Source organism: Rhamphochromis longiceps, linkage group LG4, assembly GCF_057381845.1.
Source record: "Rhamphochromis longiceps isolate RC_006_pf linkage group LG4, R_longiceps_female_GT1.1, whole genome shotgun sequence".
Lineage (NCBI taxonomy): Eukaryota > Metazoa > Chordata > Actinopteri > Cichliformes > Cichlidae > Rhamphochromis > Rhamphochromis longiceps.
In genome coordinates, this window is record NC_140560.1 from 37,370,231 (window position 1) to 37,394,230 (window position 24,000).

The following is a 24,000-nucleotide window of genomic DNA, read 5'->3' on the forward strand; positions in this document are numbered from 1 at the left end:
TTGATCTTTCTCTCTGTGAACTGACTTCTTGGGTACATTTGGGGGCGGAGCTTCAAACAGTTCAGGGGTGCTCACAGGTGAGTGTTACCTGTCACTCTGTTGACTCCGGTTCTGTCCTTGCCCTCCTTGCGAGCTCTCAGCCTGATGGCCTGGTTCTCCCTGATCACCGTGGCCTTGATGGTCTCCAGCACGGCCACCTCCTTCCTGGGGATGTAGGTCCCTGAAACCAGACGAGAGATATATATCGTAATTGCAGCTCGTGCCGTGCTTTCAGAGACGCAGATTAAAAGGAAAATGCAAATCAATGAAGTATTTGTTCTGACAACCAGTCAAACCAGTACACACCGGGTCCTTCGAACAGCCACTCGTCTCCAGCTACTCTCTTCTCTCCTCCCTCCACCTCAAAGTCCAGCAGAGCCTGCAGACGCAGAGCCGTGTCGGGGTACACGATCTGCAGCGGCGTCACGTCCTGGAGGCCAAAAATCGTCATTCGAATCAGCGAGAACAAAGAAACTCTTCAGTGACTCCTCCTTCCATGACAGAACACACAGTGAAAGAGTTTCTTCTTCTTTAATGTTAAATTGAACTTTTTCAGCTGTTCATGATTCAGTTCAAAAGCCTGATTTATTCTCCGCACCGCCCACTTCCTTCTGATTGGTCAGTTTCTGGAAGCCTGCAGCCTGACTTTTCATCCTTTTTTAATAACTTCTTTATGTTTTCATCTTCATTATGTCTCCCTGATAAAGTTTGAATTCCCGTGAAATAAATGAACAAACCTGTTGCATCTCCTCCCCGGGGTACAGGGGGAACGGGTCCTGGGTCAGGCGGATCTCCAGGTCGGCGTGACGCAGCTTGGCCTGTCCAGATTGGTCAAACAGGACCTGGTTGTCGTCATCGCGGGCCACGGGGTTGGCGATCACACAATAGTGACGAGGAGGCACCATGACCATGCGCACCGGAGTGAAAAGCACTCTGGGGGAAAAAAAGGAGAAGACTTTGATGTTATGAAGTTTTGAGCTCCTCCCGAGGAAGCCTGAATGTCAGAGGTCTTCCTGCTGAAGCCGGAGGGCGGCTTCCTCTGACCTCTCGTTGTCCTGGCGGATGTAGGTGAGCGGTCCGATCTCCACTCGGGCGATGTTGGTGTTCTGGTCCAGGACGTGGATGTAGTGATGCGGAGGGATCCGGATGATCGATGCCTCCAACAGCCCCTCCATCTCTGGCCCGCGGTTTCCGGCCTTCTTAGACATGATGTCAGCGAATTACTGCAGATGATGGCATAGAGAGGGCGGGGCTTATTAGAGGAAAGAAGGAAGTGTATCAGGAAAAGAGAAAAGCTGAGAATAACCTTAAAAAACAATTTTTATCACGTTTGATTTCAAATGAAGAAAAAAAGAACCGACTCTGAGGGAAGACTTCGTCACGCTGGTTCAGCTTTTTACTGACATCTGTCAGCATCTCCTGTTTCTACAGCTAATCAATACAAGCCGCCTGATGGCAGTTATTGATTATTGAACACAGACCCTAACAAAGTCTCTGTAAACGACTGGCTGACACCTCCACAGCAGAGCACGAGTCTGTGGGTGGTGCAAAGGTTTCACCAATAAGAGGCCTGCCGGGGTTTAGGTTCACCTGCCGGGGTTTAGGTTCACCTGCCGGGGTTTAGGTTCACCTGCCGGGGTTTAGGTTCACCTGCCGGGGTTTAGGTTCACCTGCCGGGTTAGTCTGCTGCCTGCCTTTTAGTCATTTTATCTCCATATTTCCATAAATTCCAGGTCTGTAAAGACTCTGGCGACATGTTTATGAGCCACGACCATATACACGAAACCTCGTCCTCTGCTGAATCCACAACCCTGAAGAGCAAACACATCACACAGTGAGTGAGTCTGAGCACACTGGCGTCAGGATATCAGTTCAAACATTCACACGCTGCTGAGATAAGAGCTGAAACGGAGTCTGAGAGGAACTTGTGACTGAATCAGACACAGCAGGCTCCACAAATCCCGCAGGATCGTGCGCCCAATAACATTTGCATGCACTTTGCTCAAAGTCAGAGTGTCATATGACCTGAAAAACAAGCTCGACCTGAAACAGCCGATCATCAATAATCACAAAGAAAACAATAAAGTCAATGTGCAAACACTGATGACCCACAGAGGAGGCGTGGATCTGGAGCCGCCGAGCACAGGGCGTGTTTCTGCAAACAGCAGCTCAGGGCCTCGCGTCCTGTGTCTCTGAGTTAAACCACAAAACCTCACATTCCGGTTCCCATGACTGTCACAGGAAGTGACCTCACGAAACTACTTCCTTGACCAACACAGGTAGATGTGTCCAAACTGCGTTGAACTCTGTAGTCTGCAGATTTCTAAACGCTCTGCACGAGGCTGCGTCCTGGTCAGGCACAGCCAATAAAAGAGGAAGCATGAAACCGGCGAGCAGGTAACAGGAAGCGCTGCAGGTGTGACTGTGGTGAAAGCTGCTCCTTCACCCGCAGCTTCATCCAATCAGCTTAAACCAACCCCGACCACGTGACCTCATGTTACAGTATTTGCATCCACCTTTGTTGGTGTAATCCAGGGTATTTCTCCTCCACCTCGCACACGCGGGTGAAGCCGTCTGAACAAGGAGCCGCGCGGGCAGCTTTAATAACGCAGCACGAAGCTTTTTAAATGAGAAATTCTACTGTCAACTTTTTAATGTGATCAAGTTCAAATTGAAATCGTTGTCTTTTGTTTTGGATTCGCACCCATCAATCACACAGATCACAGCGACGCTCGGAGGATGATGAAGCCGCCGGCGGCCCGCTTCATTTGATTTTGTTCGATTATAAATATCAAAGCGGGGTTTGATCAGGGTCAGTTCTTAGTCGAGTCTTAGCTCATGGTCAGAGCTGCCATTCATTTAGCCGAATCCTTCAATCTCTGCTTCCCTCCACCTGTTTTCTCACCACGTTAGTCTCATCTTCCTCGTCTCTTCCTCACGTCTCCACAGCTGGTGCAGCCGCGGCCTGCTGTGAGGTCTGCTTACTACCTGTTACTACGGTTGTCGTTAATTCTGCTGTTATTTTTACTTTCTTCTTGTTTTCTCTCAGATTTTCAGCTCCATCTTCTCCACACTGAACTTTTTCTACAGGCTGCCTGTGCGCACGGCGAAGATAGGGGAGGGGTGCCAAACCACCAATCCAGCCCTGGGTGGAGGAGGTGGAGCTGAAGAGTAAAGACGCAGACAGTTTCAGCCTGTAGCATCTTTTACGTGTATCAGAGGTGTCAGCAGCTTCCTGCAGCGCTTTTATGGCAGCATTCACCTCATCATCACAGGCTGTCCAATAACATGGGAAATGTGAGGGTGGCTCCCTCTCCTCTGTAACATGATCAGCTCTGACAGAGGAGGCGGCTCTGCAGGATCAAACAGCTGCTCATGTACGCTTAACAAATGGAATGGTTTACAAACCTGGCAACCCACAAAACTCCGTTAAAACACTCTGAATGAAAGCCCCTGTGTTTGACTGAGGCAGCACTCACCTAGTTCGATGTTCCCTGAGATTTTTTTAGTGATTAAAAGGAGAATAAACAGAGACGTGATAACAAATGGCCTGTATTTGTACGCTTTACACATCCAGTCATCCACACACTGGTGATGGCAGCTACACTGTAGCCACCCTGGGGCGAGGCTGCCGGACACTGGCACCACCGGGCCCTCTGACCACCATCAGTAGCCCAAGGACGCAACGACCGAGACTGTCCAAGCCGGGGCTCGAACCGGAAACCTTCCGATTACAAGGCGAACAACAAAAGGACAGAAGACTGAAAATGAAACTCAAACACGTGTTAAAGTTCAGATTCTAATCAATTAAAAGCTATTTTTCGGGTGTACTATGAGCCGATTTAAAAGTGGGGTAATGTTTGTTCACGCCCCACCTTCAGTTGTTTCAGCTGTTCAGAAATCTGCTCCGACACTTACGGAAGTTTACCCTTCATTCTAATTTGTGTTGTACAGTTATTTCATTTTTAACCTTAATTTATATTTTATTCCTTCCTAGTTAAATTTACCCTTTTTAATTTTTCATATTTATTTCCTATCTCATTCATAGCCTTTTCCTTTTTTGTTCTCTTTAGGTCACGAGCAGTTGTCCAAGCATTTCACTACATATCGTACTGTGTATGACTGTGTACGTGACAAATAAAATTTGAATTTGAAGTTTAAAGTTTGAGATTTCAGAGCAAAGTTCTGCAGCGGTCAGACAGCCTCGGGGTCTTACCTCTTCCCGAAGCAGGCAGCAGGCAGCTCTGTGTTTGCTCTCAGGGTCCCGACTCACACACGGAGGAGAAAACCGACCGAAGTGCAGTCACTGCGGGAAAGACGAGAGAGATCTGCAAACCCGGAAATGATCAGCAGAGGCGAGTCATCTGGTCCGGGAAACACGCGCGCGCGCGCACACACACACACACACACACACACACACACACACACACACACACACACACACACACAGTATTTAAAATATTTTTGAACCATAACTATTATTAACAATCCGGTGAATTTGTGAGTCACAGGACAAAAGTCGAAATTCCGATTTCCACATTTCTCATAGATTAACAAGATTTAAAAACATTACATTTTAAGCATAAATGATGAAAAACACAGAAATATGCACCTCAGGTCAGTAACTACGTAGGAGCTCTGGAGAAGGAGGAATTTCCCACATCCCGACAGGGCTGTTGTGTTAGTAGCGCCCTCTGCTGGAAAAACACATGAACTACATGCTATCCTTCATGTTATAAATGGGCCTCTTGTCAGGTTATATACATACACAATGTTCTGATGTCACACATTCAGGTTAAATAAAGTGTGCAGTGATACACACCTCATACTTCAGACGCTCAATCATCAGGTAAGAAATTCTGTTCATCTGGACTTTAGTGGGAGATAATCTGCTGTGACAGAATAACTTTATTTACAGCACCTTTTAAAAACAGACGCACAGAACAAAGCTACAGATCAGGCCAAGAAATGAAACAACATTAAAGAGAAAACTGAAAAATAACCACAAACATACACAAGAAAACAGACGAGAGAAACAGAAAACTGTTCCACAGCACAGTTCTTTATACGATAGTGCACAGCCCCTCAGCAGGCTTCTGGAAGTTAGCCAATCAAGAGAAAGTGGGCTTTAATGAGGCCTTAAAGACAGTCCCAGTTAATTTGATGACAACAATACAGAGACGGAGCTGAAGATTTCCCCCGACTGTTCTCAACAAACTCTCTGTGATGCTTCATTTTTAGAAAGTAAAAAATGTAAAATGTTTTTATCAGACATCAGTTACTGTTTTTATTTCAGATTCACATTTAAAGATGATAATGTACAACAAAAAGAATCGTGTCTTTTGTTGTTGTTACTCAAATGTAGATTTGAAATCACCTCAAAAATCACCGAGCTGTTTGACAACTACTCTTTCAAGGAAATAAAAGTCAACAAAAGGCCAAAAACAATCAAACTAACAAACAACAAAAAGCAGTAGATTCGTCTTTACATCTCAAACTGACCCATTTGAAACAAAAAATCCTTCATATTGAAAGATTTTCAAAAAGGACTCAACCTGATAATCCCGGGAACAGCTGTGATCGATGCAGCTTAGTTGACATCTTGAATCCAGGGCACGAAAGACGTCAACCTGTGGGAAAAACCACAATCGTGGACAAGGACCTGAGTTCCTATTAGAGCTGTAAATAAATCAGCCTGTTGGTGTCTTAGACATACAACTACTCTGACAGATTTTGTGCCCCAGTGAGATTTGAAGGAGCTCATTTTATATCGTGTAGAGTCGACTGAAGGAGGAACCACTGAGGTCTGACGTCTCCAACCAAAACTGAGTGTTTGCTTTTAACTAATCAGAAATCTGCACCATCGCTGTTTTATTGTTGTTTTTATTGTTGATGCTGTTACTAATAGTATTATTTCTGCCTTTGTTTTGTCTTTCTTTTATTTTTGGTTCTTGTTTTTTTCTGCAAAGCACTTTGAATCGTGTGTGAAAGCTGCTGTACGGATAAACCTGCCGTACCTGCACTATGTTCCATCAGGACATTCTCACCTTTAGAAAATGAAAGATGTCCACAGCAGTGTGAGTGTAGTTAGAACTTCCTGCTACTTTTCTTTAGTTTAACAATCTCCTGAAGTCACTTTGGTTTTGGTGAGTTACAGTCTGAGTTTCAGCTCCTGTTATGTTTGTCAAATTCAAGGTATAAGAAATTCTGAGCAGAATGGTGAGATCTGTAAATCAGCTTTAGACCGAAGAAACCCATCGGTACAATGTACATTTCAAATTCTTTTTTAATTTTAAATATGTTCATATTGTCTAATTTAATTCACTTAATGTACAGAATTCTTGCTGCATACATGCTACTACTGCACAGTCACCTAATGTTTGCAGTATATAATGTTCTTCTTCTCTCCCCTTTTGCACAAGTCGAGCAGCGTGTCAGGTTACATTTCACTGCGTGTTCTACTTGTATAACTCTGCATGTGGCGAATAAAGAATCTTGAAACTGAACCTACTATATAAAAGTTCAAGTTCAGCTGTTAAATTATAAACTTGCTTATTTAGAGCTCTTTAGCAGTACTGCAGGAGGTTAACTTAACTCATTATTTCAGAGTGGAGTCCTGCAGTGACCTGCCTCGGGCTCTTACCTCCTCCTATGTGGGCAGCAGGCAGCTCAGTGTGAGCTCATCAGGGTCCAAACTCACAGTCTGAGGAGAGGACATGCCAGGAGTGACTGAAGACTCCTGCAAGTGCTGCTTAAAATCTAGTACAGGAGCCACAGTCACGTGGTTCACCAGCCCATCTGCAAAGTGAGTCAGAGGTTCAAGCACTTTTTGCCCAGATCACTTTTTTAACTGTTACTTGTAATATTTAGTAATCTGAGGAATGTCTAAGGTTTTACACAGTCAGGACATACTGAGAATAAAGCATCAATTCCTTTACTTCTCGTGTTATCTAATTTATTGTTATCCAGATAAAGTCGAATTAACATTACATTGACATTAGGACCCTTTTCCTGCAGAAAACTTGCCTAGACGGCAGGACAAGTTACAACTGTTGGGTCTGTGTTTCCACAGGCCCCGCTAGTTTAGAATCAGAATCAGAATCAGAATCAGAAAGGGTTTTATTGCCAAATGTTGAGCAGGTTTACAACATTAGGAAATTGCTGCGGTGCTTCAGTGCAAACATACTGTCATAAATTACGCTTAAATAGACATGAAAATATTAAAATAAGAATAATAATTAAAGTGCTAACTAGATAGATATATACATGATATATACATGCGTGCAGGTGGTGATCAGTGCAAACATGGAATGATGCAGTGACACAGCGTAGGGTCATGTGTTAGTGGCGGGGACAATCATGTGGTTATTGTTCATGTGTCCAACAGCAGAGGGGAAGAAACTGTTCTTATGGCGAGAGGTTCTGGTGCGAATGGACCGGAGCCTCCTGCCTGAGGGGAGCAGGTCAAACAGACTGTGTCCAGGGTGAGAAGGGTCAGCTGAGATCCGAGCTGCACGCCGCAGTGTCCTGGAGGTGTACAGGTCCTGCAAAGATGGGAGTCTGCAGCCAATCACCTTCTCAGCAGAGCGCACAACACGCTGCAGTCTCTGTTTGTCCCTGATAGTGGCTCCAGCGTACCACACGGTGATGGAGGAGGTGAGGATGGACTCGATGATTGCAGTGTAGAACTGCATCATCGTCCGTGTTGGCAGGTTGAATTTCTTCAGCTGCCTCAGGAAGTACATCCTCTGCTGGGCTTTCTTGATGACGGAGGTGATGGTGGGCTCCCACTTCAGGTCCTGGGTGATGGTGGTACCCAGGAAGCGGAATGAGTCCACAGAGGTGATGGGGGTGTCAGTCAGGATGATGGGGGGGAGTGGGGCTGTGTGCTTCCTGAAGTCCACAATAATCTCCACTGTCTTCTGGGCATTCAGCACCAGGTTGTTGTGGCTGCACCAGGACACCAGACGTTCAACCTCCCTCCTGTAGGCAGACTCGTCCCCGTCCGAGATGAGCCCAATAACGGTGGTGTCATCTGCAAACTTGATTAGCTTGACAGACTGGTGGGTGGAGGTGCAGCAGTTGGTGTACAGGGAGAAGAGCAGGGGAGAAAGAACACAGCCCTGAGGGGAGCCGGTGCTGATGGTCCGGGAGTCCGAGACATTCTTTCCCAGCCTCACATGCTGCTTCCTGTCCGACAGGAAGTCAGTGATCCACCGATGGGATCAGGCACATTCATCTGGGAAAGCTTGCCTTGGAGATGGTCTGGAAGGATGGTGTTGAAGGCAGAGCTGAAGTCCACAAACAGGATCCTGGCGTAGGTTCCTGGGGAGTCCAGATGCTGCAGGATGAAGTGTAGGGCCATGTTGATGGCGTCGTCTACAGACCTGTTGGCTCTATATGCAAACTGCAGGGGGTCCAGGAGGGGGGCCGTGAGGGTCTAGAGACTTATTCATCATGAAGAAAAGAAGACTTAACAGAACATCTTCAACCCGCTAGCGAGGGAAGTCTTTAGTCAAGAACCAGCTCTTGGAGCTCCTCCCCTGTGTCCAGCCCAAAGTCCTTCAAAGAGCAGCTCGCTGGCAGCTATTTATTGACAACTGTTACAAAACACAACACAACACAAGCACCTCCCACCGTGAAACCCCCCAATGGTTCTAAGACAAGGCACTATGTGTGTATGTGTAAGCATCTGTATGCATGTGCAAGAACGTGTGTGTGTGTGTGTGTGTGTGTGTGTGTGTGTGTGTGTGTGTGTGTGTGTGTGTGTGTGTGTGTGTGTGTGTGTCTCTGTGTGCGTGACTTCCAACTGTTTCTAACAACATCCTGGTCATAAAATGGTAATCTCCCCCACACCCAATATATGGTTTAATCCCTGTATTGGTTCACCGTGCACAACACAGTGAAGCCACAAAAGGGCAGGAAGCCGACAACACAAGAAACAGAATCTTCACAAGGGATGTGTTGACAATAATCCTCCCCCAGCACAGAGTGGCTGGAGAGGGGGTCAGGATCACAGGAATGTCTTGATCCTATAGACCGAACTAAGAGTTTACAAATTTAAGAAGCACAATGACAACATTCAACAATTAGACTGAACAACAACAAGTACAATACATTGTATAAGAAGTAAATAAACAAATGCAACTGATCTTCAGTGCAGAAGTCCTGGTTCTAACATACAGTTATAAATAAGTGATTGCAAGATCATTAGAAGCAGTCACACCGATGGAAAGAGCTCCATGACGATAGTCTTAAATGTCTCCATCAGAACCAGTTCTGATCATTTCAGCTTCTTCTGTAGATCCTTACAGGAAACAAGGGCAGAATATTTAAAAGGATTTTTTCCTTTTGCTTTGCTGCTTTGGGGACAAACACATATAGACACTCAGATAAGAAGGAACCAGCCTAAACAGAGATTTATAGATAAAAATAAACCAACGGGAAAGGCTGCAGATATACAGAGACGGATACTTGGCAGCAGCATACAGAGAAGAGCCTTGAATTGATCCAAAATGCTGCAGCAAGAGTCCTGACAGGGACCAGAAAGAGAGAGCAGATTTCTCCTGTACTGGCTTTTCTTAGTTGGCTCAAAAGCATGTCGGCCTATTTCTAGAACATAACTCCTGTGATAAACGAGGGACCGCTGTATAAAAGAAAAAGAAAGAAGTCCTGCCATTAATTAATTCTTCAATCTTAAATATGATCAACCTATCTCTAATGATCGGCTATGTACCACAGGCCTTCAAGCTGGCTGTAGTTAAACCTTTACTCAAAAAGCATCTCTAGACCCAGCAGTCTTAGCTAATTATAGGCCAATCTCCAACCTTCCTTTATATCAAACATCCTTGAAAGAGTAGTTGTCAAACAGCTAACAGATCATCTGCAGAGGTTTATTTGAAGAGTTTCAGTCAGGTTTCAGAGCTCATCACAGCACAGAAACAGCTTTAGTGAAGGTTACAAATGATCTTCTTATGGCCTCTGACAGTGGACTCATCTCTGTGCTTGTCCTGCTAGACCTCAGTGCAGCGTTCGATACTGTCGACCATAATATCCTATTAGAGCGATTAGAACATGCTGTAGGTATTACAGGTACTGTGCTGCAGTGGTTTGTATCATATCTATCTAATAGACTCCAGTTTGTGCATGTAAATGGAGAGTCCTCTTCACACACTGAGGTTAATTATGGAGTTCCACAGGGTTCAGTGCTAGGACCAATTCTGTTTACATTATACATGCTTCCTTAGGCAGCATCATTAGAAGACATAGTCAAAGGAGCTTGGAAAGAAAAGCGTCTGGACTTCTTTAAGTTGCTTGAAGACGTTTCACCTCTCATCCGAGAAGCTTCTTCAGTTCTAAGGTCAAATGGTGGAGAGTCCCAGATATAAACCTAGTGGGAGTTTCCCCCCACAGAGGGACAAAAGGACCCCTGATGATCCTCTAATCGCCTGAGCCAAGGTGGGAAACTGGGCGTGGGTCCCAATCAGCCAGAGTTTCGGGTGTGTTCATTGTGAAACCTGGCCCCACCTTATCATGCGAATTCCTGAGGTCAGATGGCCCAGGATGTGAGTGGGCGTTAAGGCGTCTGGGAAGGATCTCAAAACTGGAATATAGATGGCAGAGAGTTGGTGTCGTAAACCCCGCCTCTGTTCAAAGATGGTCGCTCACAGTGGACATAGATGCTTCTTTCACTCCTCTTTCAAACCATCTGTCCTCTCTGTCCAAAATGTGAACATTGGCATCCTCGAAAGAGTGACCTTTGACCTACATATATACCTACATATATACCTATATATATATATATATATATATATATATATATATAGGGTGATGTGACAAGAAAAGTAATACGGGGAACAAACACAGAAGAAAACAGCTACCAAATTAAAAAAAGCAAACTCAATGATGGTGTTGGAACCATCGGCAGGTCTGCAGTCGTGGGTGAAGATACAAGGGGACATGGGGTTAGGCTCAAGGAACGAAATATAAGACATAACTATAAACCAGAGTACAAAATTTAGTGAACTCAAAAGAAGAAAGTAAAACTAAAAATATTATCATAAAGAACCCGTACAGAGGATCAGAACAATCAACATAAATTAAAAATTACAAACACAATGCAGTTAACAACTCTATAGAGGGGAAGAGGAAACAGAGAACCAGAAGACAACTAAAAAGCCCAAAACCAAACAGATTAAATCCAAATTTATCATCACGTCTTAAATTGGCTGTTTTGAATTCCTCACTTTAGCAGGAAAGTCGGGAGCCTGTTTTGTCACACACACCTTCATCGGTAACACCTGCACTGTGGTGCAATACTTACAGTCACCTTCAACAAGAGGAAACATCCTCTCAGTGAAGGTGTGTGTGAAGGTGTGTACGTGTGTGTCAGTGTCAAGATCAGAGAATGACAGCTTCCCTCCGTCCCAGTCCAGAGTCACTCTGATCCTCTGGAGCTTCCTCCTTACTGGGAGAAAAGACACCGGAGCTGGTGGTGCCCATTCATAATATCGATCATTTTGATGCCCTATTTCCAGAAATCCAGATTGTATGTGTCCCTTTCTCTGACAGGACTCTGCTGACACACCTGTTATCCACAGTTTGCTGTCTCCAACCTGAACGTCCCAGCTGTGAGTCCCTGACTTAAAGCCTTCAGAGCCCAGGACAGCACAGCTGTCTCCATCAAACCTCTCGGGATTATCAGGAAGCTGCTGCCTCTCTCCTGTTCTAAAGCTGCTCAGATCTTCAGAGAGGAGGACTTCAGGGTGAGCGGTGTTAGGGTCCAGGATCGCAGGCGTGTAGGACACCAAGTCCTTCATCTTGTTCCAGATGTTGAAGGTCAGGTTGCCCAGGTGTTTGGCCTGGTCTATCAGAGCTCCTGAGGGCAGCTGTGGATCATCCAGCAGGGGGCAGCGCTGGACTCTTTCCACTGCAGCCTTGTAGTTGTGCAGGAACGAGACGTCTTCAGCTCTCAGCTCCTCCTCTGTGGCTCTGACTGTGTCTGAAAGAGCTGCTATCTCTCTGCTCAGAGCCTCCACCCTCTCCTCCATCCTCCCTCTCCTCTGCTCCTCTTCCTCCCTCAGTGCAGCCAGCTTGGCCTCCTCTTCTCCTTCTAGAAACTGGTGAAGTTTCTTAAACTGCTCCTTAATCTGCCTCCCTGTGCGTCGGACCTGGGCCTTAATGTGTTCTGCTGTTTGGTCAAACTTCACTTTGACTTCTTCACAGACCTTTAACTTCTTCTTTACGGGCTCCAGAGCTTCCCGAAGCTTGTGCTTGTGTTGTCGTGCAGCTTCATCGATGGGTCTGAATCTGTGCTTGTTGTGTTTGTCAGAGTCTCTGCAGACGACACACACTGGCTGCTGATGGTCCAAACAGAAGAGTCTGAGTTTCTCAGAGTGCAGACTGCAGAGACCCTCTGAAGCTCGCTGATCTCTCTGCTGTAGGAAGGACTCACACAGGTTCTTTAAAGCCAGGTTATGAGGTGGATCGTCCCTTGAAGATCTTCTCCTGCAAACTGGACACTTGTGTGTTGAGTCTGCTCTCCACCAGCTCTTCAGACAGTCTGTACAGAAGCTGTGGCCACATGACAGAACAACAGGATCTGAGAAGATGTTCTGACACACCGAGCAGTTAAGATCCTTGTCTGATCCGGAAGCCATCGAGTTTGTGAATGAAGCTGAAAACAGGAAGTACAGTCAGTCCTGGTTCTCCTTCTCCTCTTCACTGAAACGTCCTCTGAGTCGTATGTTTAGACTAACTTACTTTCAGTGTGGCTGTTGTTGTCTTTGTGTCCTGCAGCTGGACTCGCTCAGAGGAAGCTGGTACTTTGGTCTGATGGTGTATGTGTGTCTCTTTAGTCAGGAACAATAGCAAGGTGTTTCCTAGTTTCTTTCAAGTGAGTCAGTGGGGGGCGGGGCTTTGTCAGAACTGCTCAGGTAAGATGTTTTTCCCAGAGTACAAAAGCCGACCTGTCAGCCGTTGGAAACTGTAAAACAGGTTTGTCCAAATTTCATCAGGACAGTCTCAACTTTAGAAGTTTAATCAATGAGGATAACAAAGTTCTGACTGATACTGTGAAGATTTGAAGTTTAGTCCTGTAACATTTGTACGTTGGCTTCACATTCAAAAAAGCAAATTTCTTATCTCAAAACTTCAGAGGGGTTCATCATGTCAACTCATTTATTTCAGGTGTGCAGTAAGTAAAGAAGCTCCACGAAGTTTGAGTTCATAGGAACATGTGTTGGTAATATTTACATTCTGTGTTAAGAGGCAGATGTGACCAGTGCAACATAGAATAGAATAGAATAGAATAGAATAGAATAGAATAGCCCTTTATTGTCAATGTACAATGAAATTACTCCACAGAATAAGAGTAAAGCACAGATTGGAGAGCAAAGAGAAGACTCGGTCAGAGTAGAGTCGGTGTGGGAGTCACCTGAGAGCTGAGGGTTACTCACACCATGGCTCAGATTGGTGAGGTGGGTGGGCAGGATGTGTGTTTGTGTGTCTGTGCCGTGACCAGAGGGCAGTAGGTGAAACAGGTGGTGGGCGGGGTGCGAGGGGTCACCTGTGATGGCCCTGGTTTACCTGAGACAGGAGGATCTGATCATGGCCTCCAGGGCTGGCAGAGGGCAGTCAGTGATGTTTTGGGGTGCTGTTAATGACCCTCTGTGCAGCCTTCCTGTTCTCAGTCGTGGCCCCTGAGTACCAAACTCGCTCTCCACTGAGGAGCTGTAGCAGGTCAGCAGCAGCTTCAGGTCCAGGTTATTCTTCCTCAGGACATGGAGGAACTGCAGCCACTGCTGGGCGTTCTTTACCAGGGTGATGGTGCTGTGGGTCCAGGTGACATCAGCAGACATGTGGATCCTCAGAAACCTGAAGGTGGAGACAGATTCCACCTGTTCTCCATGTATAATGAGAGGGAGTGGACCTGTCTGTGCCTCCTGATGGCAGCTAACTTTCTGCTTCTTAATTCAGATCAAACTGAGGTTATTGTACTCGGCCCTGAAAATCTTAGAAATATGGTCTCTAAGCAGATTCTTACTCTGGATGGCATTACCTTGGCCTCCAGTAACGCTGTGAGGAACCTTGGAGTCATTTTTGACCAGGACATGTCCTTCAACGCACATATTAAACAAATATGTAAGACTGCGTTCTTCCATTCCCATGATGGACTGGGTGTTTCTTCTTCACTCACTTCACTCACTATAACAGACCTCTCTGCATTGAATCATATCTGTTATTAACCTCTGTCTCTCTTCCACAGCAGGTCTTTATCCTGTCTTCCTTCTCTCATCCCAACCAATCACAGCAGATGGCCCCGCCCCTCCCTGAGCCTGGTTCTGCCGGAGGTTTCTTCCTGTTCAAAGTGAGTTTTTCCTTCCCACTGTCGCCAAAGTGCTGCTCATAGGGGGTCATATGATTGTTGGGTTTTTCTCTGTATCTCTGAAGCGCCTTGAGGCGACTGTTGTTGTAATTTGGCGCTATATAAATAAAATTTAATTTAATTGAATCTTCCATGATGTTCTCTCTCCTACAGCGTTGGTTACAATTACACAAGTATGACCAATTATGTAAATTAGGCGATGACATCATTTAGCGACTTCTAGTGACTTTTAGGACAGCCAATAGCGATTTTCCCTACTGAGGAGTTGGTAACTCTGATGGGGTGGTCTGCGCTTCCTTGGCCGACTCGCCTGTGGGGTGGGTTGGCCCCCATTGCAATGTCTGGTCTGCACCTGGGAAGGTGGGGCTCTGGGTGTTGTCGTTGTGGGCCCTAAGCCGACTTTTTCCCACCGTCTGGCGGGGTGTTAGGAATAAACAATAGGGGTGACTGCTCAGCCAATCGTTTGCTGGCTCTCTAAGGGTACTCCACTATCTCCTGGTCTTACTATTCCCACCCCCTACATTTGACCTAAACTCCTTCCAAATAACAGGGAGAACAAATTTTAACACAAAAATGCTCCTGACTGCTGCGAGACTGCCGTAGTGTTTAATTTACACAGTGAATGAAACTCTCTAATGTACAAAGATCTGCACAAGCTCTCTTAACAGCAGACACACAAATTTACTCCAATTTCACTTTTTGAGTTAGGATTTTCACACACAAAAAACAAACACTGAAACACCCACTGTTGGGGAGAGGGTCATCTGGTGGTTAGGAGCCTCTCGGCCTGGGGCTCGGTCACTCAGGCACAGCTGGCTGCCGGCGGAGCTCACGGGCGCGTCACTGCAACTCCCCCTGGCTTCTACTCCACGGCTGCTGAGTGAACCCTCATCTGGGACTCTCCTCAGCTCTTTCTGGGACAGTGGCGCGGCTGCCCCTCTGTTGGTCTTCCTTGGTCTCTTGTGTTCTGGGGGCCTCTGGATGTCTGGAGTTTTGATCTCCTCCATACCTGCTTCATGCCCTGGAGGACGGGGCTGTGGCCCCCCCACACTCACTGGTGGGAGGACAGACACACACGGGTCTGTTTATGCTGTCAGTCATCATCCCTGGGAAGAAAACTGGAATGTGTCAAAGAAATTCCAATCAGTGCACGTCTGCTCTTATACAAACATGTTTTTGGATAATATGACGACACAGATCACGTCAACATTGCCTAATTCCAAACTCTGACCCCCCCCAAAAAAAGAAAGATAAAATAATGATTGTTTTAAAGTCCAGTTTTTCTTCTGAGGATTTTTGCTCAGTATGCAGTAAATATACAAGTGTAAGAGGTATCTATACATCCAGGTATTTCATATTTTCAGGTCCTGATAGAATTAGCAGGTTCGTGTCGCCCTCTGCTGGACACAGCCACAAAATACATGATCTGCTTTCTGGGAGCTCAGGAAAAGTGGCCCCAGAATGTTTTTCTTTATTTGTCAACAATGAAGTGATTCACATATTCACATTTAATCAGGCCAGAGCTTCAATTTTGGGATGAATGTGTGTAAAAACAAACACCTCATCATTCACGGCTTTGGTAAAAGTAGCTCAAAAATTTAAGACTTTTAACTACATTTTTCTGTTTTAATGAAGCCCCCCCCCCCCCAATGGTCATTCATCCGGGGTTTCTCTGTGAATATCACAGTCGTGCTCGCTGCTCGCTCAGAGTTGAAGTTTAATTTTTCGCTGTAGAAAGTTTTCTTCCCACAGAGTGAACAGCGGACGCTAATGTTTTTGTCACTTTTTACGCAATCAAACTCAAAGTAATGTGATTACTTCCACGCTTTAAACGCTGCACGGTCGTACTCTCTCCATCACTCCATATTATCTGTTGTTGATCTGCACGTCTGTTGCTGCCACGGACGCCACACGCTCGTACGTCATTATCATGAGACACACAAACAAAAGCACGGTTCAGTAACGCAGCGTGCTTACGGGAAAGTAACAGTAATCTAATTTATTTTTTGCAATAGTAATCCCTTACTTTACTTGTTGCGTGAAAAAGTAATCGGCCCATCTGTGGTGAAGCTGTGTGTCAGTGTCACAAGTACGAGTAAAGAAACCCCAAATCAGGACAGTATGTATATTTAATGGTTACACAAACAGCTCAGAGGACAAAAGAACAACCAAACAAAAGCAGCAGCGCACACACACACATCATCCAGCTCAACAACACACTACACTTACATTACATATTCACTGTTTCTGGAGATTACTTTGGAAGATCGTGTTTCAGTGATTCTAACATGTTTTAAGCTGTGAAATAAAACATTGATGGACAATAGCAGGTTGTATGAAAGACTTAAAAATTATTGCTACAATGTTAAAAGGTGACATGTCATAACAGATGCACTATGGTTAATGTGGGGACTCCTCAGGGAAGCCTACTGGGTCCTCTTTATTTGCCCTGTACAGTCAAATATCTGAAAATACAGCTGCATGACCTTCTGTGCTGATGATATCCAGCTTTATATGTGTGTGTAACACCTGCTGAGGATGTTAGTACTAGTGCTTCATAAATAGCTATGCTAAACTTCAAACACCACCTTAAAACCTGTTTTGTTACTGGCCCCGAATGGAGTATTTGCCAGTAAACCAGCCACAGTGGGAACGTTACTTTGATTTCAAACACGTTTCAGCAAAACTTTTATATCACAGGCGCTAACCTTTTAAGATTGACCAATGAACAAAACAGAAGTGGTACTGCTGCCGTCTGTTTGGCCAGCTGAGATGGAAATCTTAGTCTGGCACATTGGGAACAGGAGGCATGGAGCAGCCATGCATACGGGGATTTTCCTGAGAATCACAAATCCAAAGCAGAGCATCTCATTCACACAGACCACACAACGACAAGACAACAACAGACAGCGCACAAATGCAACAGAGCAAGCATGGCATGCAGTATCCATACCCTGCAGGCTGGACATGAAAATAACATTTCAGAAGCATCTTACAATAACGAGGGTAACAGCTGCAAATTTCACTCATTTTCTTTTAAAGGAAATGTTTATGAAAATCTGTACAGACCTTTGGTTGGATATGCACTCCTGTATATACCTCTACTGGTGTACAATATACATATTTCAATAACTCTAATTTAAATACTAATTTGGCTAAAATGAATATAAAAAATAACATGTGTATATATAAGTGTCTCATGCTGTGGTCAGCTGTCCACACGTGAAATGAGCTTAATATGCTTTTCTTCCCTTTGAACAAACAACACAGTCGAGCACTTTTACAGGTTTTCATAAACACAGAGTAGAAAAGGTTTTTAACCATCGCAGACACTGCGCCACAACTTATTACACAGGGTTAATATCTGTATAAAATAGATTTCTTTAAATATTACAAAGGTTAGATTTGACATGGTTCCACAGTAAAAACAGTCGAAGACCATCCAGGTTTTGTTTCAGCAGCAAGAAAACAAAGTACGATAACTACAGAAACTCAGGTTACAACAGTGACAGGTCTTCAGCACAGTCGAAGGAAAAGAGCAGAAACTTCAGTCTGCTTGCATATAAAGTCATATTTAAACGGTCACTTGAAAATACATTTTAAAAGTTTACACTTACTGATCGGCAACCTCATAGGCGGCACATGTTGACGATACGTGTTGTCCACATCTTCTTTCAGCTCCATGTTTGGTGTTGATGTTGAGCAAGTAATTTAGTGTTTTTCAGAGTTTTCTGTAGTGTTACTGGAAACTCGAAATGTCCCAGAAACCAAAACTAGGAGCTAAAAGAGGCAAAAAGTTCCAGAGATGGTGCCGGCGCTTTCTGACAGAAGCTGCCACAAAAACCGAGGACGTGTTTTATAACGCAGTGCCACTGATGCTGGTTCAAAAAAGGAAAAGGCATCAGCTTCCCTGCAGCAACACAGTCAATAGTCTCTTTTCCCGCATACAGTCGGTGGGTGTGCCGTTGCTTAGTTTGGGCCCTCTGATGATTCAAGTGCCTGATTTGGAAATGTTTGCTCTGGTAGTGCGATCCTCGGGTTAATGGAAGGCCACTGAATGAAAGCGTTGGTTTCTGAGCTCACCTCGTCTCTGCCTGCCGAAGTCTCCATCACGTAAGAGTTAAAGTACTGTTTTTACTCCTCGATGAGTTTCCAACATTTATTCAGTATCCAAACAGCAAAAATGGTACCAACCATTATTTCATACATGCAGTCATAGTTCATCATCCTGACTGGTAACCAGTATTATGGTCTGTAGTAGGTCTTTTATCAGGAAGCTGCGGGAAGCTGCGGGAAGCTGGCCAGCGGGCGATGGCGAGACTTTTGTGCCCTTTGATGTCCGAAGCATAAAAACTCATGTTACAGTATTGGTGTTTAACAGTGATATAATATTCAGCTCAGGGTTTCTGCTGAGACACTAAAGAGCCGCGCCGACCTGCAACCAGAGACCAGACACAGCTGAGAAATGTAGACGACTCCGTTTGACTAAGTGCTGGTGTTCAGGCGGAGGCAGTAGCTCCTCCCACTGGGCAGGCCTTCTTAATCCATATGTCACTTCCTGAGGTTTACGTTGGGCTTCCTGTTTATGTCAGTCCAACATGGCGTCCAGCTGGTCGGCCAGGTCATCGAACATGTTGCCGATGTCGTCCAAAATGGTTCCTGCAGACCTCACTTGGTTCGGTCCACTGGTGTTAAAGAATGAGACACAAATGTACATTACTTACGATGCAAACACAGAAGAGAAGAAAGCTTCCATACAGTCTGAAAGCTGCTGTGACACCAGATAACTACCAAAGTAAGGTCCAAACGAAATGCTTCAGTTGCTGTGGGAAGGGCAGCCATGCTGGGGAAAATGAGTCGACTGTGATTTTGACCTGACCCTCAGGTGGGTGATCTTACCTGTCGGAGCTGTTCTCCACGTTCAGTTTTCTCTCGACGTCTTTTAGAGCTGCTGCCAGAGACGTGCTGGTCTGATCCAGTCTCTGCTGAGCCACCTCCACCCCCACGGACGGCTCAGGGGGAAGACCTGGACCCAATGCATATATGTGAGACCTCCCAGCTGCCAGAGACGGGCTCTGGGGGGCCTGAGCGGATGGAGCTGGAGGCCCGCGGGCGGGTGAGGATGGAGAGGCGAAGGCCAGACTTTGAACCACACTGACGGTCACAGTAGGAGACGACAGTCCTGCAGAAGAAGATATCCATACAGTAAAACACCAACAAGTGCCAAGTGAAGGTTGAGACGTGTCAACCTACAAGTCAAGTTACATCCTTTCATCCATCCATGATGCACTGAGCATTTCTTATCTGTTATTAACCTCTGTGTCTCTTCCACAGCATGTCTTTATCCTGTCTTCCTTCTCTCACCCCAACCAATCACAGCAGATGGCCCCGCCCCTCCCTGAGCCTGTCGAGTTTCTTCCTGTTAAAAGGGAGTTTTTCCTTCCCACTGTCGCCAAAGTGCTTGCTCATAGGGGGTCATATGATTGTTGGGTTTTCTCTGTATGTATTATTGTAGGGTCTACTGTACAATATAAAGAGCCGTGAGGCGACTGTTGTTGTGATTTGTTGCTGTATAAATAAAATGTAATTGAATTGAATCATGCATCCATTCTAATCTTCCTTTCCATCTCAAGTTCCACCATCACTGACAAACACGACTGAGATACTTCTATCTAGCAAATCTGCAAATTTGTAATAGTACCAAGTTAGAGAGGCAAGGCTTAGCTGATCTGCATGTGCAGAGGCGAGAGAGTGGATATTTGGTGAAAAGATGATGAAGATGGAGCTGCCAGGTAGGAAAAAAAGACGAAGACGTGCAGAGGGTTAGCATGACAGAAGAGGATGCTGGGATAGAGGCAGATGGTCCACTGTGGAGACCACTAAAGGGAGCACCCAAAAGAAAAAGAACCAAGACCCAGGAAAGCGTCTAAGTTCAACTCAAAAAGTCCAAAGCCCAAAAGTCCCAGTCTCAAGCTCTGTCTACAAGTAAAAGACTCAAAGTAACTACGACATGCCCCTACTCCAAGCCCAGAGCCAAAGTTCCAGTTTCTCTTTCATCCAAGTGAAACCAGAGGGCGTAGTAACAGATCACAAGTCAAAGAAAGTAGGACTCGCATGTTTCATCTACAGTCAAATCAGAATTCAGTCAGTTACTGAGCCCACATTTCCTTAAGAAGCAGAATCTGCGGGTTTTATAATGTCACAGCGTATCAGTGAGGTGTAAGTCTCTTACCCTGTGAAGCCAGCAGACTGTGCCGGACAGGTTTGGGGGCGACAGCAGGTTTAGGGGAGAGAGGAGGTTTAATGGGGGAACCGGTTGCTGGACTGGCTGGCCTCTCCACGCTGGTCTCACTGATTCTCAGACTGACCTCCGGGTTCAGGGATGGAGGCCTGCTGCTGTCAGACTCGGGCTCGGTGGCCCCTGCTCCCTCTCTGCTGGGGGACCCTCCTCCCTGCTCCTTGTCTTTGGGTTTGTGTCGGCGCTTCACCGTGTCCGACTCTTTCAGATTAAACTCCAGCACCTCCAGATTTTTGGCCGCTGGCTTATCAGGAGGCTCCAGCACGGCCTCAGCCCTGGGCGGACCTGGAGCTTTGGGCCTCTGTTTGATGGTCAGGTTGCCCTCTTCGGCGAAGGGGATGCACTCGCTGGAGCTGTTTTGAGGTGACGAGGAGCGTTCCAGTCCATGACCGTTTGACTCTTCTTCCTCGGAGTCCGATTTGACCCCTCGGTCCTGCTTGGTGCTGCCGTTGTTCTCGGTGGAAACACACTGGCTCTTCACCCTCCTCCTTACTCCTGCAACCTCGGAGCTGAGGGAGGGAGATGGAGCCTCGTGCCGCACAATATCTGGTGTGGAGCTGCTCGTCCCCTCTGCGCCGCTTTCCAGGGACGCTGCGATGCTGCGCACGCTCCCCGGACTGTCAGTCACTACGCCGCCAGTGGACGAAGTCGTGCTGCTGTCGCTCAGCTCGCCACTGGTGTTGCTGCTCACTGAGCTCAGTCTCTTTGGGGGAGGAGGAGGGGGACCTTTTTTCCGGGCACGGACAGCAAACGACTGACTGCGTCCCACGCTGCCATTTTTGTCGGGACTTGGCTGCAGTCGAGCCAGCTGGTGGCGGCCGGGCTTGCGCGTTAAAGTGGCGTAAGATGGCACGTTTCCAGCACGCATCAGCTCGTCATCGTCCTCATCGGGCTCTCCGTCTGACAGAGCGTAGCGGGTGATGCTCTGGGTGCGCTTGTTGGGTGGTGTCAGGGTCATAGCGTGGTTCTGGTGCCTGGGAGACGAGTTCAGGTCTGTGGAACCGCACTGAGAGTGCAGGTAACTGAACCCCTTCAGGGTTGGGGAGCCATGAGGGGAGGAGCCTTGGGATCCAGGCAGTTTGGGCTTTGCGGGGATGGCCGGGTACTTGAACACAGTGGCCGTACCCAGAGGAACCTGTTTTGGCAGAGGCTGCTGCTGTAGGGGCCTCTGGTCCCATCCCTCAGGAAGATTCCTCTCCTTGGCGGGGCTGCCCTCCAGGCTCTCCTGGGACCAGTTCTGGGGGGTGATGGAGGCTGTAGGAGGCTCCTGTGAGCGTCCAGAACCTCTGGACCGGGTGTCAATGCTCTCCTGGCTCTGGGACATCCCCACCGCATTCTTGATGGCCAAACCTTCCTCGCAGTCTCCGTAGTGGCTTGACATTGCTGTCTGAAGCTCGGCGCTCAGCTCGCTGTCCTGGAAGGTCAGCATCTTCGGGGTGTGAGGTGAAGAGCATTCGCTGCCAGCATCGGCCTCAATGGCGACCAGGTGAAGGGCTCCGGGACCTTTGCGTCGCAGCGTGCCTTGGCCTGATTCAGCCTGAAGGATCGCTCTCTGGATGTCACACAGCTTCTTAACTGCCAACATCAGCTTCTTCTGGTGGCCTGGAAGCAAATTGAATTATCAGACTCAAAACACAGACAGAAACACAGTCCACAAACTCAAAGATCCAACGAGTCCTCACCCAGCTTGGTGATGCCGATCTCCTGCAGATCCTCCCAGGTGAGGTCTTTGACGATGCTGATGGAGTCATAGCCATTTTCTGAGAGTTTTTTGTGGTACTGTGGGAGGCCGATGGCACTGAGCCACTCGCAGAGATCAGACTGTGAGAAAAGGCCACGTGAGTTGGATCAGGTGAAAAGTATTGATCTTATTATGCAGCAGTGTGTGCACGAAACAGCGGACAGTCTTACTGGGATGTACTCTGGCAGCCACTCGGGGATGTTCAGGTTGTTGATCTCAATGGAGATTTTCTTGCGGTGTCCTGGTTTGGTCACTCCGATGGCCGTGAGATCCTGCACACATTAAACATCAGTGAGTCACCACACGCCACACGCAGAGCCGCATAGTCCTGAGACTGCATCTGAGACTGAGTTTATATCAGTGGTTTACAGTCAGCGTGACACGGGTCAATACTTCACTGGATTATTCAGTTAATCACAAAGAAGAATCTGTCTATGAAAAAAAGGTTCTGTAATTTGTAAGTTTTTACATTGTGTCAAGAATATTTTCGAATTATGAAATACTCTTTAACTTTCACTGATCTTTAGATCATTTTAAACCGGAATAAATAGTGAATTGAATGTGCGAGTGACTGTGAGTGTGAATGGTTGTCTGTCCTTGTGTGTTGGCCCTGCGACAGACTGGCGACCTGTCCAGGGTGTACCCTGCCTCTCGCCCTATGACAGCTGGGATAGGCTCCAGCGCCCCCCGCGACCCTGAAAAGGATAAGCGGAAGCGAATGGATGGATGGATGAATTTACACATTTACAAACGTTTCGCTTCTAATTTTTCTTTCTAACATTTATAAAAAGTTCTGTCACCACTGTGATGTCACCTGTTGGTTTTTGAAGCTTGTGAGCTTTTTTTTGGAAACAGAAACCTTTGGGCAACAAGCGGCGTGGATCTGGAAAATTATTTTTTCATGACATCTAATAGAATTCTAGAATTTTATTATATTTTATGAAGGAGGAAGTCATCTACATAAATCAAACAGTTTGTGTATCAGGCTGTAAACACGTTTGTTTCAGCTGTAAAGTTTTAACATGGGAGTTTATGGGGACTGACTCACTGCTGCCCCTCCTGGGTGTTGGAGAAACTGCAGCTTTTGGTGGTTCAGCGCTAGCCTCATTTTATCAGCTCCGGAGGTTGTCATTTAAGTGAAATCACAATGCCACAATGAGTGTAAAAAGAAAACGCAGAAGTCATGGGAGAAGAGTACAAGGATCTAAAACCTGCAGGGTGTGTTCAGGTCATTGTGAATCAGGTCCAAGTGTGCTGGGACCCGTTTATGTCAGGGGTCCTCTTAGATGGAGATGCAGTTTGTTTTCCTTTGGGTTGGTTCTGATGCAGTGGGTCTAAATTTGGGTCATCCTATGTTGATACTGAGGGCGGATGACTTCAACAGAAGTTGTGCAGTTCTTTTTTAATAAAGGAGTGAAGGGTCACCTCAGGGGTCATCCTGCTGATGGTCGGTACATCATATCCAGCGTTCAGGAAGTTTCCGGTGTACTGCTCGAGCTGGAACTCACTTAGCCACTGATAGATGGCTTCTGCATC

General features: G+C 46.4%; 3 protein-coding genes across 9 annotated transcripts in view; all 3 read right to left on the reverse strand.

Moving 5' to 3' along the window:
• mvp (major vault protein) overlaps positions 1-4,380 on the reverse strand; it is a 13,741-nt gene extending 9,361 nt beyond the window's left edge. For 2 of the 4 annotated variants that reach the window (XM_085404887.1, XM_085404883.1), the window contains exons 1-5: positions 4,256-4,380; positions 1,084-1,262; positions 777-972; positions 346-469; positions 89-220 (exon numbers count right to left, since the gene is read on the reverse strand). In XM_085404887.1, the coding sequence (XP_085261013.1) occupies positions 89-220; positions 346-469; positions 777-972; positions 1,084-1,247 (616 nt within the window). In that variant the 5' untranslated portion in view covers positions 1,248-1,262; positions 4,256-4,380. Of the gene's footprint in view, positions 1-88; positions 221-345; positions 470-776; positions 973-1,083; positions 1,292-2,151; positions 2,424-4,255 lie in introns of those variants that run through there. The other 2 variants (XM_085404886.1, XM_085404884.1) reach the window with 2 other exon arrangements.
• A 6,498-nt stretch (positions 4,381-10,878) lies between these two features.
• LOC146672303 (nuclear factor 7, brain-like) lies at positions 10,879-13,021 on the reverse strand. The gene has a single exon (XM_085405312.1). The coding sequence runs from the start codon at positions 12,696-12,698 to the stop codon at positions 11,259-11,261; it is 1,440 nt and encodes a 479-aa protein (XP_085261438.1). The 5' UTR covers positions 12,699-13,021; the 3' UTR covers positions 10,879-11,258.
• Positions 13,022-16,517: 3,496 nt separating this feature from the next.
• The window catches only part of caskin2b (CASK interacting protein 2b), a 61,312-nt gene continuing 53,829 nt past the window's right edge, over positions 16,518-24,000 (reverse strand). For 3 of the 4 annotated variants that reach the window (XM_085404891.1, XM_085404888.1, XM_085404889.1), the window contains 6 exons: positions 23,890-24,000; positions 22,635-22,736; positions 22,406-22,544; positions 20,658-22,325; positions 19,325-19,607; positions 16,518-19,110 (listed from right to left, as the gene is read on the reverse strand). In XM_085404891.1, coding sequence (XP_085261017.1) covers positions 19,014-19,110; positions 19,325-19,607; positions 20,658-22,325; positions 22,406-22,544; positions 22,635-22,736; positions 23,890-24,000 — 2,400 coding nt within the window. In that variant the 3' untranslated portion in view covers positions 16,518-19,013. The remainder of the gene's footprint in view (positions 19,111-19,324; positions 19,608-20,657; positions 22,326-22,405; positions 22,545-22,634; positions 22,737-23,889) is intronic. The other variant, XM_085404890.1, reaches the window with a different exon arrangement.

Bases quoted from the DNA above. Each gene is read 5' to 3' on its own strand.
- LOC146672303 (XM_085405312.1), bottom strand. From the start codon at position 12,698: ATGGCTTCCGGATCAGACAAGGATCTTAACTGCTCGGTGTGTCAGAAC.